Below are 20020 nucleotides of genomic sequence, written 5' to 3' on the forward strand. Positions count from 1 at the left end.
AATGTTCTTGCAGCACTATTTCTGGTAGCCAAGGCATGGAAGCAACCTAAGATTCCATCGACAGATGAATTGATAAAGAAAATGTGGTACATATATACCATGGAATAGTACTCAGATAGAAAAAAGAATGAAATAATGCAATTTGCAGCAACATGGATGGACCTAGAAATTATCATACTAAGTGAAGTAAATCAGACAGAGGAAGACAGATATATATCACTTATTTGTGGAATCTAAAAAGTGATGCAAATGAACTTATTTGCAAAACAGAAATAGACTCACAGAACAGAACCTTATTGCTACCAAAGGGAAAAGAGGGAAGGAGGGACTTGGGATTAAAATATACACACTACTCTATATAAAATAGATAACCAACAAGGACCTACTGTATAGCACAGGGAACTATAGTCAATATCTTGTAATAACCTATAATGGGAAATAATCTTAAAAAGAATATATATATATACACACATATATATATCTGAATCATTTTGCTGTACAACTGAAACTAACACATTGTAAATCAACTATATTTCAATAAAACATTTTAAAAATACAATTTTAAAAAATGATACTACCTGTAGGTTTTTTGAATAAGTTGTTATCAGGTTAAGGATGTTACTCTTTATTCTTTATTTTTTTACAAATCATGTATGGGTTTTGGATTTTGTCAAATGATTTTTACTGCATCTATTTATATGACCATATGATTTTTCTTTTTTTAGCCTGTTGATGTGATGGATTACAGAAACTGATTTTTGAATGTTGAAACCATGTTGCATACATGGGATAAATTCCATAAGTTCATGGCTTAAAAAATTTTAATACATATTTGGATTTGATATATTTTGTTAAGGATTTTTATATGTGTTCATGAAATACAGGTTTGTAGTATTCTTTTAATGTCTTTGATTTTGATATATGATAATTGTGGTCCCATTTTATGAGTTAGGAAATATTCCTACTGCTTCTATCTTCTGGAAGACTTTGCAGAGTATTGATATAGTTTCTTCCATAAATTGTTGATAGAATCCCCCAGTGAATCCATCTAGGCCTTATGCTTTCCCTTATTGAAGGTTATTTATCAATTTAATTTCTGTAATACGTAAGGGCTTATTCAAATTGTCTATTTGTTAAGGAATTGTACATCTATATTAAATTGATATTAGTCTGTATTTTATTTATGTATTTATTATTTAAGTTCCTTTGCCTTTGATATAAAGGCAACACTAGTCTTATAGAATGAGTTAAGAAGTGCTTTTCTTTTTCATTTTCTGAAAGAGATCACATGCAAATTGGTGATACATCTGCAAATATTTAATTCATTTTTGCAGTAAAACTAAGTGGGCCTGGAGATCTTTTTTCCAGGAGTTTTAAAATTATAAATGTAAATAAGTTGTTATTGGACTATTCATTTTACTTCTTTTAGTGAGTAACAGTAATTTGTGTTCTTTGAGGTATTGGTCCATTTCATTTAATGTGTCTAACTCAAGCATGGCAAGTTATTCATATTTTCTCATTTCTTTAAGGTCTTCATAGTTTATTGTTATATCTTGTTTCTCTTGTTATTGAACTATTTGTGGCTTCACTTTTTTCCCAGTCTTGGTAGAGGTTTGTTAATTTCAACCAGCCTTTCAATGAAACAGCTATGTTTCATTTTCTCTATTGTTTTGTGCATTAAGTTTCATCAGTCTCTAGTCTTATCTTTTTTCATTCTCTTTCTTCTTCTTGTTTTGTATTTAATTTGCCATTCTTTTCCTAGTTTCTTAAGGTGTTTTGTTTACTGATTTTGAGGGTTTTGTTTTTTCTGATGTGTGTATTCAATGGTATGTTTCTCGCAGCACTGATTGACCTGTATCTTACATATTTAATATTTTTTGTCATTCATTTTTAGGTATTTGTATTTCTTGAAAGACATTTTCTTTCATCAGTGGGTTATTTAAAAGTACGTTTTGGGCTTCCCTGGTGGCGCAGTGGTTGGCAGTCCTCCTGCCAATGCAGGGGACATGGGTTCGTGCCCCGGTCCAGGAAGATCCCACATGCCATGGAGTGGCTAGGCCCGTAAGCCATGGCTGCTGGGCCTGCACTCCGCAACAGGAGAGGCCACAACAGTGAGAGGCCCGCATACCACACACACACAAAAAAGTATGTTTTTTAGTTTCCAAGTGTTGATAAAATTTCCTGTTACCTTTCACTTATGCATTTCTACTTTAATACTATTGTGGTCAGAAAACACTCTGTATGGTTGAAATGCTTTTAAACATATTGAGATTTGCTTTGTGGCACAAAATATGGTATCATTTCTACATTTGTTTATTTCAAATGTTCATCTGAAGAGAACATTTACTTTGGTATTACATGGATGGCCTGTTTCTTCTGTCAATTAAGTCTGGGTAATTCATAGTTTTGATCAGTTCTCTACCCTTACTAATTTTCTGTCTAATTCTATCCACTATTGAGAGGAGTGTTTGCCAACTCTATTATTTTTGTATCGATTACTACTTTTTGTATTTTCAACCTCTGCTGTTTGATGCATAAAATTTAAGATTGTTATACATTCTTAGTTGACTCTTTTATCATGTTTTGTCTCTTCCTGGCCCTTGTGATTTTTTGTGGTGAAATTTACAGGAACTCCTAATTTCTTCAGGTTCATATTTGCATGGTTAGCTTTTTCCATCTTTCTACTTCCAAGATATATATATCACCATATTTTGAGTGATTTACTGACATACAGCATGTATAACTGGCCACGTAAATTTATCCTCTATGCCATTCTGTCTTATAATTGTACGCATATTATAATTAATGTTATATATATTATTGTATATTATATACATTATAATTGTTCCATAATTAGAAAATTACATTTATTATAACTTTTGACATGGTAGGGTTAACTCCACAATTTATATTGCTGTTTGCTTGCTCCATCTGTTTTTCATTTATGTTTATTTTTCCTACCTTACTATTTTTTACTTGAGTGCGTTTTAGGATATCATATTGATTTATCTAGTGCTTATGAGTATATCTATTCTTAGAGATCTTTAGTTGCTCTTGGTAATAAGTGCAGAGAACTTTTGTCTCTTTTCCCTCTATTTATAACAGTTTTAAATATTTTCACCACATGCTTTGAGAACCATGCCACACAGTGTTAAACAGTCTTCACCTTCTACTGTTCTTTCGTCCCTCCTGGTGTTTCAATATTTATCATTTCGCTTGTTTGGAGAATGTTCCTTAACCATTCTTATAGGTCTGGGAGCATCAATTTATCCTGTGTTTAATTTCTTTGAAAATGTGTTTATTTCTTCTTCATTCCTAAAGGATAACTTTGCCCACTATAAAAATATAGGTGACAGTTCCTTTATGACTTGAAAAATGTAAAGTCACCTCTTTCTGGCCTCCACATTTTCTGAGGACAAGTCTACTATCATTTGTGGTTTTTTTCTATAATAGTTTTTGTTTGTTTTTGGCCCCCTCTGGCTGCTTTCATGAGTATCTTTTGTTTTTAATGGTTTGACTACTGTGTGCCTCAGAATGGATTTCTTTGGGTTTCTACTATTTGGGGTTCACTAAGCTTTGTGAATCTATGTGTTTTAAAAAATTGGAGGAGTCTTCAGTCATTGTCAAACACATTTTGGTCTTACCTTCTTTCTTACCTTCTTCTGGGACCCCAGTAACAGGAATCGTGGAACTTCTGTTATTGTCCCAAAGACCCTTGAGGCTTAAAAAAATGTTTAGTCTATTTGCTCTCTGTGAATAATTTTAATTGTTCTATCTTTAAGTTCACTGGGTCTTTTCTCTGTCATCTCCATTGTGCCGTTAAAACCATCCATTTAGTTACTTCATTTATGTTTTTCAGTTCTGAAATTAAACACTTGGTCCTTCCTATCTTCTTTCCTTACTGAGATTTTCTGATATTCTATTTCAAATGTGTTTTTAATTGCTTGTTAAAACATTCCTGTGGGGGCTGCTTTACAGTCTTCAATAGGTAATTCCAACATCTGTGTCATCTCTATGTTGGCAGCTATTCATTGTCTTTTCTCATTAAAGTTGAAAATTTCCTGGCCCATGATTATGATTTTTTTTTACACTAGACATTTTGGGCATATGATTCTGGAATTCATTTGAATCTTCTTTTTACAGACCTCCTATGAGTCAGCTCTGGTGAGGGATGGAGATTCTGCCATCTAAGTACCAGGTAACAGTGAATGTACAGGTTCTCCCCTTGACATTCTTTAAACTCCAGAAGGGTGAGGAAGCTCATTACTGCTGATCATATGTAGGTGTGAGGGAACAGCATATTACATCAATGCTCCTCACCCATGTCCTCCACAGATATCAGAATGGGTGGTTGGGACAGCACTCAATAGGGCTGGAGAGTGATTAAAGTACTAGCTTACCACATGGCCTCATCTGACAAGCCCCATGTAGAGAGGGAAGTGCTCTTTGTTACTGCTGGATGTGGATATGAATCCAAGATGCCCACAAGGCCTCTATTTATGCCATGGGGATTAGTGTTGCCACTGTGCAGTAAAGGTTTTGCTGTCCAACAGGCCTTCTCTCATACTATCCTGACATTGGTTGAGGGTGGGTGAGAGTCTCATTGTAGATTGGCAACAGAGAAGGCTAGGATGCCACTCAGGCTTTGCTGATGGAGGTGTGGATTGAGCAGTGATTTTTACCCTTAGGTTTGGAAGTAGTAGGGCAATACTTTCTAAAAGTTGTCTTATTTGATGGGTTGCTACTGGCTAGAGAATCCTTTTCCTAGGGATTTGTTCTGTTTTGATTTTTGGTCTGTGCTCACAGGTCTTTCTATTTGCCAGATACTTCAGCACTTAACCTGAGATATATTAGGCAAAAGAAAAAAACTCAATGTAATGTCTTTCCTTGGGTGCCAATGTCTCTTGCTGATCTCCATCCCTTTTCATTCTTCTTTTATTTCTTTTATATATAATATCCAGGGTTTTTGGCAAATATGAAAGTGCATCTCTGATCTTGAGCCCAAAGTCCTAGGCCATATAAAATTAAGATATTAATTTGTATGCATTTATGTCTATCTTTTTATTACGTCTCTCCTCTTTTTAAAATTCTACTTTTCCTTCTTTCCTCTATTCCTTTTGATTTGAATATTTTATAGTATTCCATTTTAATTTAATAATTTTTAGTAGGTTTTCCTATATTTCAGAGGTTTCCCTAAGGATTAAAATGTACATGGGTGAAGTCATCGGGGTAGGCTCGGCGGCACCGGCAGGGCTGCGCGGAGCGGTCGGCGGTGGCCCTAAGGAGGCCGCGGCACCATGGCGGGGCGGTAGACATGCTCAGGCCGGCGAGGCGAGAGGCGGCAGTGTTCATCTGGTCCGCAGCACCCTTCGGCAGGGGCCGGGGGTGGCGAGTACCAGGGCGGGGGTCATCCCGGGCAACGCGGGGCCACGGGGTGGAGCTCGCATGCTGTCGGGGTGCAGGAGGCCTGGGCCGCCGCGAGGAGCCGCTGCAGGCCGCTGGGCTCCGCCGCTGGGCCGCTTGATGATGACGCTCCCGCAGGGGCCTCGCCTGAGCAGGACGCAGCTGCGGCGGCTGCGAGGCCACGGGAGGCCGCGGAGGATGGAGGAGCAGAAGGAGGAGGGCGAGGCCGAGATCCAGGAGCACGGGCCTGAGCACTGGTTCTCGAAGTGGGAGCAGAAGTGCCTGGCCGAGGACGAGCAGGACGAGCAGTTGCCCCCTGAGCTGCAGGAGGAGGCGGTGGCGGCCGCGCAGCCCGAGCACAAGCAGCAGAAGCTGTGGCACCTCTTCCAGAACTCGGCCACCGCCGTGGCCCAGCTCTACAAAGACCGAGTGTGTCAGCAGCCAGGACTTTCTCTCGGGGTTCCCTTCCAAAATGCAGCCACTGCCGTCACCAACCTTTACAAAGAAAGCGTGGATACACATCAGCAAAGTTTTGATATTGGAATTCAAATTGGCTATCAGCGACGCAATAAGGATGTGTTGGCTTGGGTTAAAAAGTGCAGAAGAACTATTCGTAGAGAAGATTTGATCAGCTTCCTGTGTGGAAAAGTTCCTCCACCGCGACACTCTAGAGCTCCCCCAAGACTGACTGTAGTGCCCCCTAACCGAGCTACTTCAACGGAAAATAGCTCATCTGTAGAGACTGATTTGCAACCCTTCTGGGAAGCCATAGCTCTGCATGGTAAAGCCGTTTAAACATATTTCTTTGGAAAAATGGTTAAGAGTGTACCTGTGGACCCAATTTCACATATAGGTTTAGGTCCAGATATATTGTCTGTTTTGTGTCTATTCTAGTTACTACTTGCTTTAGAAATGTTTAAATAGAATGTAAGCTAAGAACTTATATGGGCAATTTTTGAACGTTAGCCAGCCTATCCTAAAAAAATGTTTTTAGAAAGTTAGTTTGAGCTGATTGGTGTTACAATAACAGCATTTTTTGCAACACTGATTAGAATTTATTGCTTTACACAATTACATTTTACATGTTTCCTTACTCTTCTGAGTCAAAGAGGAAGTTCTTGTGTCTTAAGAATTCTACTGCATTTGTAATTACCTGGAGAGCCTAGTCAGTTATGGACAAGTAAGGCAGATAACTGTTGGGCTAGTTCTCATGGGAACTCCCTTTGACACCTTAAGTTATTGAGTGAGCCTGTAGAACCTGAGCGTTGATGACCCAAGAGGGAGTGGACAGATGTAAGAATAATTAAATTGACTTTCCTTATGTCTGTTGTCCCTTAGGGCCTTGCTTTGATAGTCAGGACTGTTAGAGAACAGGTCCATCACCATCTCCCCAGGCCAGACCTGCCATAAAAAGACATTCTTGGTTGAGGGGTTTAAGTATTATTGGAGAAGCCTGGGGTATGTAGTCAGTAAGTTTGTTGTTGCTTGTTCTCTAATACAGGCTTCCAGAAAGAACTGGGAGAGGTACTTATAGGACATTCAATACTCCTGTAAAAATAAAACAACAAAATAATAAGACTTGGTTGAAGCCAAGATGAAAACATGGATTGTACAAGTGACAAAACAGATAGAAGTAATTAGTGAGTTAGGTCATGAGTCCTGTTAAAAGTTAACATATTTCTGAGCCATAGTGTAGGTCATCTAAAATAAAATAACCTGGTGATAAAAACTGGTATGTATACAAAGGGCTTCTATATCATCGAAACTATAATACTTCAGAGATTCTTGTTCTCTTTGGCAAACATTGATTCTTTATCTAAAACCCCATTCAGAACATGGGACTTGGGAAAAGTGTTGTTTTTTTTCCCCTCCTAATTGTGAGTTTGTTTACGATAAGTTAAAAACACAAAAGCATTTTACTGCAAGAAAGTCCATGATGTATGGATGCAGTACGTAAGACTGCTTGCTGTTTCTAATATAGTGGAATAGTTGATGCTGTCAGAAGATTGAAACTCAGGCAAAATGGAGATTGATCTGTTCCTACTGAACTAGAGTTTCATATCTTTTACCACTGTTTGAAAAAAATTACTAGAAGTATACATAGTTTGTCAGATTAATTTTAGTGCATGGTAGTATTTGATGTAGTTGTGTTTTCCTTAAGTATTTTGATTTCCTTTGTCATCAGGTGGATTTATGATTCATTCCATATTTCTCTTGTTAAAGTGTCCTTTTTTCTGTATTATACTCTACTATAGAAGGTAGTTTTAAGAAACATAAATGCCACTCTTGTTATAAAATCTTAATGCAGTTGTACACATTGTAAAAAGGGCAAGCCAGCAGCCCTCCCCACTGCAACTACTATATTCTCCAAATCCCATTAAACAAGATGGACTTAATTGATATTTATAGAACATTCCATCCCAAAACAACAGAATACACATTTTTCTCAAGTGCTCATGGAACATTCTCCAGGATAGATCATATCTTGGGTCACAAATCAAGCCTTGATAAATTTAAGAAAATTGAAATTGTATCAAGTATCTTTTCCGACAACAATGCTATGAGACTAGATATCAATTACAGGAAAATATCTGTAAAAAATACAAGCACATGGAGGCTAAAGAATACACTACTTAATAATGAAGTGATCACTAAAGAAATCAAAGAGGAAATTAAAAAATACCTAGAAACAAATGACAATGGAGACTCGACGACCCAAAACCTATGGGATGCAGCAAAAGCAGTTCTAAGAGGGAAGTTTATAGCAATACAATGCCACCTTAAGAAATAAGAAACATCTCGAATAAACAACCTAACCTTGCACCTAAAGCAATTAGAGAAAGAAGAACAAAAACACCCGAAAGTTAGCAGAAGGAAAGAAATCATAAAAATCAGATCAGAAATAAATGAAAAAGAAATGAAGGAAACAACAGCAAAGATCAATAAAACTAAAAGCTGGTTCTTTGAGAAGATAAACAAAATTGATAAACCATTAGACAGACTCATCAAGAAAAAAAGGGAGAAGACTCAAATCAATAGAATTAGAAATGAAAAAGGAGAAGTAACAACTGACACTGCAGAAATACAAAAGATCATGAGAGATTACTACAAGCAACTCTATGCCAATAAAATGGACAACCTGGAAGAAATGGACAAATTCTTAGAAATGCACAACCTGTCAAGACTGAATCAGGAAGAAATAGAAAATATGAACAGACCAATCACAACCACTGAAATTGAAACTGTGATAAAAAATCTTCCAACAAACAAAAGCCCAGGACCAGATGGCTTCACAGGCGAATTCTATCAAACATTTAGAGAAGAGCTAACACCTATCCTTCTCAAACTCTTCCAAAATATAGCAGAGGGAGGAACACTCCCAAACTCATTCTACGAGGCCACCATCACCTTGATACCAAAACCAGACAAGGATGTCACCAAGAAAGAAAACTACAGGCCAATATCACTGATGAACATAGATGCAAAAATCCTCAGTAAAATACTAGCAAACAGAATCCAACAGCACATTAAAAGGATCATACACCATGATCAAGTGGGGTTTATTCCAGGAATGCAAGGATTCTTCAATATACGCAAATCAATCAACGTGATACACCATATTAACAAATTGAAGGAGAAAAGCCATATGATCGTCTCAATAGATGCAGAGAAAGCTTCCGACAAAATTCAACACCCATTTATGATAAAAACCCTGCAGAAGGTAGGCATAGAGGGAACGTTCCTCAACATAATAAAGGCCATATATGACAAACCCACAGCCAGTATCGTCTTCAATGGTGAAAAACTGAAACCATTTCCACTAAGATCAGGAACAAGACAAGGTTGCCCACTCTCACCACTATTATTAAACATAGTTTTGCAAGTTTTAGCCACAGCAATCAGAGAAGAGAAGGAAATAAAAGGAATCCAAATTGGAAAAGAAGAAGTAAAGCTGTCACTGTTTGCAGATGACATGATACTATACATAGAGAATCCTAAAGATGCTACCAGAAAGCTACTAGACCTAATCAATGAATGTGGTAAAGTAGCAGGATACAAAATTAACGCAGAGAAATCTCTGGCATTCCTATATACTAATGATGAAAAATCTGAAAGTGAAATCAGGGAAACACTCCCATTTACCATTGCAACAAAAAGAATAAAATATCTAGGAATAAACCTACCTAAGGAGACAAAAGACCTGTATGCAGAAAATTATAAGACACTGATGAAAGAAATTAAAGATGATACAAATAGATGGAGAGATATACCATGTTCTTGGATTGGAAGAATCAACATTGTGAAAATGGCTCTACTACCCAAAGCAATCTACAGATTCAATGCAATCCCTATCAAACTACCACTGGCATTTTTCACAGAACTAGAACAAAAAATTTCACAATTTCTATGGAAGCACAAAAGATACCGAATAGCCAAAGCAATCTTGAGAACGAAAAATGGAGCTGGAGGAATCAGGCTCCCTGACTTTAGACTATACTACAAAGCTACAGTAATCAAGACAGTATGGTACTGGCACAAAAACAGAAAGATACATCAATGGAACAGGATAGAAAGCCCAGAGATAAACCCACGCACATATGGTCAACTTATCTCTGATAAAGGAGGCAGGAATGTCCAGTGGAGAAAAGATAGTCTCTTCAATAAGTGGTGCTGGGAAAACTGGACAGGGACATGTAAAAGTATGAGATTAGATCACTCCCTAACACCATACACAAAAATAAGCTCAAAATGGATTAAAGACCTAAATGTAAGGCCAGACACTATCAAACTCTTAGAGGAAAACATAGGCAGAACACTCTATGACATAAATCACAGCAAGATCCTTTTTGACCCACCTCCTAGAGAAATGGAAATAAAGACAAAAATAAACACATGGGACCTAATGAAACTTAAAAGCTTTTGCACAGCAAAGGAAACCATAAACAAGACCAAAAGACAACCTTTAGAATGGGAGAAAATATTTGCAAATGTAGCAACGGACGAAGGATTAATCTCCAAAATTTATAAACAGCTCATGCAGCTCAGTAACAAAAAAACAAACAACCCAATCCAAAAATGGCCAGAAGACCTAAATAAACGTTTCTCCACAGAAGATATACAGACTGCCAACAAACACATGAAAGAATGCTCAACATCTTTAATCATTAGAGAAATGCAAATCAAAACTACAATGATATATCATCTCACACCGCTCAGAATGGCCATCATCAAAATATCTAGGAACAATAAATGCTGGAGAGGGTGTGGAAAAAAGGGAACACTCTTGCACTGCTGGTGGGAATGTGAATTGGTACAGCCACTATGGAGAACAGTATGGAGGTTCCTTAAAAAACTACAAATAGAACTACCATATGACCCAGCAATCCCACTACTGGGCATATACACTGAGAAAACCATAATTCAAAAAGAGTCATGTACCAAAATGTTCATAGCAGCCCTATTTACAATAGCCCGGAGATGGAAACAACCTAAGTGTCCATCATCGTATGAATGGATAAAGAAGATGTGGCACATATATACAATGGAATATTACTCAGCCATAGAAAGAAACGAAATTCAGTTATTTGTAGTGAGGTGGATGGACCTAGGGTCTGTCATACAGAGTGAAGTAAGTCAGAAAGAGAAAGACAAATACTATATATTGACACATATATATGGAATTTAAGAAAAAAAATGTCATGAAGAACCTAGGGGTAAGACAGGAATAAAGACACAGACCTACTAGAGAATGGACTTGAGGATATGCAGAGGGGGAAGGGTAAGCTGTGACAAAGTGAAAGAGAGGCATGGACATATATACACTACCAAACATAAGGTAGATAGCTAGTGGGAAGCAGCCGCATAGTACAGGGAGATCAGCTCGGTGCTTTGTGACCGCGTGGAGGGGTGGGATACGGAGAGTGGGAGGGAGACGCAAGAGGGAGGGGATATGGAAACATATGTATATGTATAAGTGATTCATTATGTTATAAAGCAGAAACTAACACACCATTGTTAAGCAATTATACTCCAATAAAGATGTAAAAAAAATGTACATGGGTGATATTTTCCCATCTACTAAACACTAAAATATTACTACTTTAAATAAAATCTATAAATCTTAGGACCATATAGGTCCCATTACCATCTGCTTTGTAATGAACTATAGTCCTGTGATTTTGTCATACGTACAAGCTAAAAGTAAGCCTGTTAGTTTTATGAATTCTGGCAGAAGACATGAACATCATGCCTCAATGACAGAAGATTTTATAACTCATGACATAGTAAGCAGCATGAGCATCTTCACATTGATTTCATGAGTTCACGTTGGTTCTTCAAGCCTTCCACCTTATTCCAAGGGGCAATGAAAAATGGTCTAGGTTGATTCTGCACATGTAATGGGTTTGCATCAGAAGTGAGGAATCCCAAGTTTAGGAAACCTGAATATTTTCGATTCTCTGTATATTAACTTTTCCAATAGGCCCAAAGGATTAATCCAGGTACCACAGGATCTATTAGTGATTGCAGAGGCTCTGCCTTTGTCTGCAAGTTGTAACTCTAGGGCAATCCTATAATCTAAAACAAACCCTGGCCAATGAGTTGAAGCTGACTTGACTGCATTCAAGGAATAGGTAGAGGAACCTTAATGAATTAAGCACCCCATGGTGCTTTCACTGAAGCTTTGCTTCCGCTTGTGGAGCAGGAGATAAAGTTTCCCAGAGAGGGAAAGCTGCAACATTTCAAAGTGAAGATGAGATTACCCTGTGGCTAATGTTTCTGTATTATTAAAAAATACTAACTTCATCTGACAAACAAGGCTTGTTGGACCTTTTTTCTCAAAATGGATATTCTAAATGTTTTAAGAGATTGCAAAGTGTCATGCCATCCTCTGTCACAGAAGGAAACATTATTATTTGGATAGAGCAAAACAATAAATTTAAAAACCAGCCCTGTGGGATTCCCTAGTGGCACAGCAATTAAGAATCCACCTGCCAATGCAGGGGACACAGGTTCGAGCCCTGGTCTGGGAAGATCCCACATGCCGCGGAGCAACTAAGCCCGTGCACCACAACTACTGAGCCTGCACTCTAGAGCCTGCGAACCACCAATACTGAGCCCGTGTGCCACAACTGAGCCCACGCTCTGCAATTACTGAAGCCCATGTGCCTAGAGCCCGTGCTCTGCAACAAGAGAAGCCACCGCAATGAGAAGCCCGCGCACCACAATGAAAAGTAGCCCCCACTTGCCGCAACTAAAGAAAGCCCACACACAGCAACGAAGACCCAACACAGCCAAAAATAAATAAAAATAAAATAAATTGAAAATACCTAAAAAGAAAAAAAAAACAAAAACCTGCCCTGTGCTAAAATTACCTCCCAACACCTACTTTATGTTGTTACCATAATTTAACATCTAAATACATTGAAATTCCTCTCAGGCAATGTTATAATCTTGTTTCCAAGAGTCATGTACTTTTTAAAGGGTTTAGGAGAAAAACAGTTATCGTATATCCCCAGATATTTACCATTACTTGCTCAAACTTTATCCCTTTGAAGTACCAAGTTTCTCTCTGGCGTCACTACCTGAAGAAAACCATTATCATTTCTTTTAGAGCATTTTTGTGATAAAAAATTATCTAGGTTTTCCTTCATTTGAGAATAATCTTAAATTCATTTAAAATGATATTTTTCCTAGTTATAGACTTCTGGGTTAATTTTACCTTCAGCACTTTAAAGATGTTCTATTTTCTGGACTCTGTAGTATCTGGTAAGAAATACAGTTATTTATTCAAATTACCATTACCCTATATATAATAAACTGATTTTTGGTAGGAACTTTCAAAATTTTTTCTTCATCATTGGCTTTCATCAGTTTGATTACATTGTGTTATCAGTATGCATTTGGGTTTATTCTCTTCAAGGTCACAATGCTTATTGAATCTGCACATTTATGTCTTTCACCAAACATTATTATTATTTCTTCAAATGTTTTCTGTCCCAATCACCATGAGGTGACGGATGGGTAAAGAAAGTAGTATGTCCATATACTGCAATATTATTCATCTATAAACAGGAATGAATTATGGATACACAGTATGACATGTATGTTCCTCTTAATCATTGTGCTAAGTAAAAGAAACCAGACACATAAGGGTCTTATTCCATTTACACACCCTTTGACTATGGCAAATAGTGTGGCTATACATATTTCCATACAAAATTTCTACTTGAACATTAATATTCCTTTACATATTTCCATACAAAATTTCTACTTGAACATTAATATTCCTTTAACTGAGGAATATACCTTTGTGTGGAATTTGTGGGTCACAGACATTCTATAAATTTTTGAGGGACCACCATATTGTTTTGCACAGTAGCCTCACTATTTGACATCCCCCATAACAAAGAACAAAAATCCCAACTTCTCCACATCCTTAGCAACATTTATTATTTTCCATTTTTCATTTTATACCCAAAATGTTAAGTGATACTCATGGTTATTTTGAATTGAATTTCTCAAGTAAAAATATTAAAATTCTTTTCATGTACTTACGGCTCCTGGTATATTAACTTCTGAGAAATATTTATGTCCTTGGTGCATTTCTAAATTGTACTTTTCTTCCATTTTTTAGTTGGAAGTGGTCTTTACATATTCTCCATGCTAGTAAGTTCTCAAATACATAATTTCCAAGTATTTTCTCCCGTTCTGTGAGCTGTCTTTTCACTTCCCTCAGAGTGTGCTATGGTGCACATGTTTGGTAAGTTGGATAAAGTCCAACTATGGGCATACCTCTGAGATAGTGAGTGTATTGTTCCAGCAAATATCACAGTAAATTGAGTTGAGTCAAATGAATTTTTAGGCTCCCCAGTGAAAATAAGTTATACTTACACTACATTGTAGTCTATTAAGTATGCAGTGGCATTATGCCTAAAAAACAATGTACATACCTTAACTAGAAAATAATGTCACCTGAGCCTTCAGTGAGTAGTTATCTTTCTGCTTGTGGAGGATATTGCCTTGATGTTGATGGCTGCTGACTGATGAGGGTGGTGGTTGCTAAAGACTGAGGTGGCTATGGCAATTTCTTAAAATAAGACAGCAGTGAAGTCTGCCACATCAACTGACTCTTCCTTTCATGAACAACTTCGCTGTAACATGCAATGCTGTTTGGTAGCATTTTACCCACAGTGGAACTTTAAAATTGGAGTCAGTCCTCTCGAACCTTTCCACTACTTTTATCAACTAAGTTTGTGTAACAGTCTAAATCCTTTCTTGTCATTTGGACAATATTCAAAAGCATCTTTAATGGGTGTAGACTCCATCTCAAGAAATCACTTTTTTAGTTCATCCATAAGAAGCATCTCCTCACCCATTAAAGTTTTATTACGAGATTGCAGCAATTCAGTCACATCTTTGGGCTCCACTCCTAATTTTTGGTTCTCTTCCAATTTCCACCACATTTGGAGTTACCTCCTCCACTGACATCTTGAACCTCTCAAAGTCATCCATGAGGGCTGGAATCAATGTCCTCCAAAGTCCTGTTAATGTTGATACTCTGACCTCTTCCCATGAATCACAAATGTTCTTAATGACATCTGGATTGGTGAATCCATTCCAGAAGGTTTTCAATTTACTTTGCCCAAAACATCAAAGAAAACACTATCTATGGCAGGTATTGTCTTACAAAATGTACTTGTTAAATAATAAAAATTGAAAGTCAAAATTGTTCCTTAACCAACAGGATGCAGGATGGATGATGTTAGCAGGCATAAAAACAACATTAATCTCATTGTACATCTCCACCAGGGCTCTTGAGTGACCAGGTGCATTGTCAATGAGCAGCAATATTTTGAAAGGAATCTCTTTTTGCTGAGCAGTGGGTATCGACAGTAGGCTGAAAATATTCAGTAAACCATGTTGTAAACAGCTGTGCTTTCATCCAGGCTTTGTTGTTCCATTTGCGGAGCACAGGCAGAGTAGATTTAGCATAATTATTAAGAACCCTAGGATTTTCAGAATGGTAAATGACAACTGGCTTGAACTCAAAGTTACCAGTTGCATTAGCCTGACAAGAGAGTCAGCCTGTCCTCTGAAGCCAGGAATTGACTTCTCCTCTGTAGCTATGAATGTCCTAGATGTACTTCTTCCAGTAGAGGCTGTTTTGTCTACACTGGAGATCTGTTGTTTAGCGTGGCCACCTTCATTAATTATCTTAGTCAGATCTTCTGAATAATTTGCTGCAGCTTCTACATCAGCACTTATTGCTTCACCTTGCATTTTCATGTTATGGAGATGGCTTCTTTCCTTAAACTTCATGAATGAACCTCTGCTAGCTTCAAACTTTTCTTCTGCAGCTTCCTCATCTCTGTCAACCTTCATAGAATTGAAGAGAGCTAGGGCCTTGCCCTGGATTAGGTTTTGGCTTAAGGGAATGTTGAGGCTGGTCTGTTTGTCTATCCAGACTGCTAAAACTGTCTCAGTATCAGCAATAAGGCTGTTTTGCTTTCTTATCATTTATGTGTTCACTGGAGAAGCACTTTTCATTTCCTTCAAGAATTTTTCCTTTGTATTCACAATTTGGCTAACTGGCACAAAAGGCCTAGTTTTTGGCCTGTGTAGGCATTCAGCATGCCTTCCCCACTAAGCTTAATCATTTCTAGCTTTTGATTTAAAGTGAGAGATGTGCAAGTCTTCCTTTCACTTGAACACTTAGAGGCCACTGTAGGGATATCCACTGGCTTAACTTCATTGTTGTTGTTTCTCAGGGAATAGACAGGCCTGAGGAGAGGGAAAGAAACAGGAAAATGGCATGTCAGTGGAGCATTTAGAAACATACAACATTGATTAAGCTCACCGTCTTATATGGATGTGGTATGTGGTTTTCTAAAACAATTACAATAGTAACATCAAAGATCATTGATCACAGATCACCATAACAAATATAATGATGAAAATTTTTGAAATATTGCAAGAATTACCAAAATATGACACAGAGATATAAAGTGAGGAAATGCTGTTGGAAAAATGGTATCAATACACTTGCTCAATGCTGGGTTGCTACAAACTTTAAATTTGTAAGAAACACAATGTACCCAAAGTGCAATAAAACCAACTGCAATGAGGTATACTGTAATTTATTATTTCTTTTGATGATTTTACTTTCAGTGTCATATCTAAGAATTGATCACCAAATTAAAGATCAAGAAAATTTTACTATATATTTTCAATTATGGATTTTTGCAGTATTAGCTTGTATATTTAGCTTTTGATAGATTTTGAGTTAATTTCTGTAAAGGTTATGAGTTAAAAGTCCAATTACATTCTTTTATATGTTGATCTCCAGTTGTCAAAGGACCATCTGCTAAAACTACTCTTTCATAATTGAATGGTCTTGGCGATCTTCTGGAAAATCAATTAGCCATAAGTTGTATTTCTGAACTCTCATTTCTATGACATTGGCCTATATGTCTATCCTTACACAAATACCATACTGTTCAAGATTACTGTTGCTTTGTTATGGTTTGAAAAAAGTGTAAATCATCCAAATTTATAGTTTTCAAGATTGTTTAGGCTATTCAGGTTATTTGCAATTTCATACCTATTTTAGGTTCAGCTTTTCAGTTTCTGTAAAAAAGGCAGTTGAGATTTTGATAAGGATCACATTAAATCTGTATATTGCTTTATGGGCTGATGGCATGTTAAATATGCTTTCCAATAAATGAACGCAGGATGTCTTTCCATTTTTTAAATTTCTTTCAGCAATGTTGTGTAGATTTCAATTTACAAGTCTCACATCTATTTGAATAAATGTACCCTACATATTTTATTATTTATGATATTGTAAATGGAATTGCTTATTTGCCTTTATGTATTGTCCATTGCTAGTACACAAAAATATAACTGATTTTTCTGTATACTCTGAAACACTGCTGAATTTCTTTTAAGATCTAATAGTTTTTTGCATGTATTCTTTAGGATTTTCTGTATGTATGACAATATCATGAGAATAGAGACAATTTTACATCTTCATTTCCAATTTTGATATATTTTATTCTTTTTCTTGGCTAATTGTTCTGGCTGAAACTTTTAGTACAAAGTTGAATACAAGAGGCATCCTAGTTTTATTTCTGGTCATAAGGAGACAGCCATCTTTTCCCCTTTAACTATGTTACATGGTATTCATAAATGCCTTTCATCGTGTTGAGGAAATTCCATTCTATTCCTAGTTTGTAGAGCTTTGTATATCATGAACGGGTATATATTTTGTCTAATGCTTTCTTTGAAATGAATTATCACGTTATTTTTTTTCCTTTCTACTATTAATATGGTATGACTGATTTATGTATGGTAAATCATCTTTGCAATTCTGGAAACAAAATCCCATTTTGCTCATGGTGTATAATCCCTTTTAGCATGTTGTCACAATTTTTAACTAGTATTTTAAGGTTTTTGGCATTTATATTCATAAGGTATACTGACCCATAGGTTTTGTCTTTGTGTTTGTCTGACACTGGTATCATGGAAATGTTATCTCATGAAATGAATTTTAAAATGTTCCCTCAATTGTATTTTTGGAGAGAGGCTGAAAAGTGGTATTAATTCTTCCTTAACATCTGGAAGAATTCACCAGTGAAACCACTTAGTACTGGGCTTCTTCACTGGCAGATTTTTAAAAATATAATTTCCTGAGGTGACGTTCACATAACTTAAAAATAACAATTTAAAGTGGCATTTAGCACATTCACATGATTTAGTAGGAAACATTCTCATCACTACAAAGTAAAGCCCTATAGTCATTAAGCGGTTTCTCCACATTCCCTCTATTCCTAGTTCCTGGCAGCAAATAATCAAAATTCTTTCTCAAAGTAATGTCTATATGTATGAAATCATATAACATGTGACTTTTTGTGTCTGGTTTCACTCACTTAGCATAATGTTTTGTAGGTTCATCCAAATTTATCATGTTGTAAGTACCTCATGACTTCTGTGGCTTAATAATACTCCAATGTAGGCATATACCAAAATTTCATTGTCTCTGTAGACATTTTGCACTGTATTCCACAGCAGCTGAACCATTTTAAATACCAGCTATGTGGACAAGATTCAATTTATGTATATTCTTGCCAACACTTTTCCTTTTCATGCTTTAAAATTACAAACACATTAGTGGATATGAAATTATCTCATGGCTCTGCTTTTACCTCACTTATATCAAATAATATGAAGCATCTTTCATGTGCTTTTTGTCCATTTATACATTTTCTCTGAAGAAATGTCTTTTCAAGTTTTTGCCCATTCTTTAATTGGGTTGTCTACTTGTTGAGATGTAAGAGTTTTGTTTTTTTGTTTTTAATACATAACACATCCTTGATACTTGACCCGTATTGGGCATATGCTTTGTATTTTCTCATCTTCTGCATGTTGCCTTTTTCCTCCTTGGTAATGTCCTATCATGCACAAAAGTGTTGATTTTTGATAGCATCTAATATATTTATTATTTATTTATTTACTTAGACTTTAGATATCACATCTAATATCCCATTGCCAAAGGTCATGAAGGTCATGAAGATTTATTCCTATGTTTTCTACTAAAAGTTACAGAGATTCAGTTCTTACATTTGGGATGTTGATGCACATTGAGTTAATTTTGTATATGGTACATCTTCATTGCTGAGTACATTTGTCCAAGCTCCATTTGTTGGTAGGGGTTCAGCTTCATTCCTCTGCATGTGGAAATCCAGCTGTCAAGCACCATTTGTTGAAGGGACTACTCATTCCTCTAAATGATCTTGGAAACCTATCAATAGGCAACTGGGTATAGGTATATGGGTTTATTTCTAGAAACTCGATTCTATTTCGTTGGTCAATATGTATATACTTATGCCAGGACTGTATCATTTTTGATTAATGAAGCTATGCAGTAAGTTCTGAAATCAGAATTCAAGTCTTCAGACTTCGCTCTTTTTCAAGACTGATTTGGTTACTCACAAACCTTAGCAATTACATATGAATTTGAGGACCAGCTTTTCCATTTCTGCATAAAAGGCTATGCATGTTTTGAAAGGAATTGCACTGAATGTGTTGATCACTATGGGTTATACGACATCTTAAGAATATTGTATTACAGGGCTTCCCTGGTGGCGCAGTGGTTGAGAGTCCACCTGCCGATGCAGGGGACATGGGTTCATGCCCCGGTCCGGGAGGATCCCACATGACGCGGAGCGGCTGGGCCCGTGAGCCATGGCCGCTGAGCCTGTGCGTCCGGAGCCTGTGCTCCGCAATGGGAGAGGCCACAACAGTGAGAGGCCCGTGTACCACACACACACACACACACACACACACACACACACACACACACACACACACACACACACAAAAGAATACTGTATTATAATACATTTACACAAGATGTATTTCCATCTATTTACATGTTCCTTAATTTATTCCAGCAAAGTTTTGCAGTTTTCACTGAACAAATACTTCAACTCCAGGCTAAATTTATTCCTAGGCATTTTATTCTATTGAATACTATGGTACATGGATTTTTAAAATAATTTTTAAATTTCCTTTTCAGATTGTAATTAGCTACAGAAATACAAATAATTTTGAGTGC

At 36.8% G+C, this 20020-nt stretch overlaps 1 protein-coding gene across 8 annotated transcripts in view; it reads right to left on the minus strand.

Annotated features, from left to right (window-relative positions):
• Positions 1-20020, minus strand: part of LOC308608922 (uncharacterized protein) — a 309206-nt gene that overhangs the window by 16097 nt on the left and 273089 nt on the right. For 4 of the 8 annotated variants that reach the window (XR_014014245.1, XR_014014246.1, XR_014014247.1 and 1 more), the window contains 2 exons: positions 14355-16185; positions 5826-5898 (listed from right to left, as the gene is read on the minus strand). Coding sequence is in view for 1 of the 8 variants with exons in the window: in XM_081222292.1 (XP_081078418.1) it covers positions 5194-5898; positions 13960-14031 (777 nt within the window). In the remaining 7 variants the exon portion in view is untranslated. The other 4 variants (XR_014014242.1, XR_014014243.1, XM_081222292.1 and 1 more) reach the window with 4 other exon arrangements.

The sequence above is a fragment of the Mesoplodon bidens genome, assembly GCF_964165515.1.
Source record: "Mesoplodon bidens genome assembly, chromosome: X".
NCBI classification, from domain to species: domain Eukaryota; kingdom Metazoa; phylum Chordata; class Mammalia; order Artiodactyla; family Ziphiidae; genus Mesoplodon; species Mesoplodon bidens.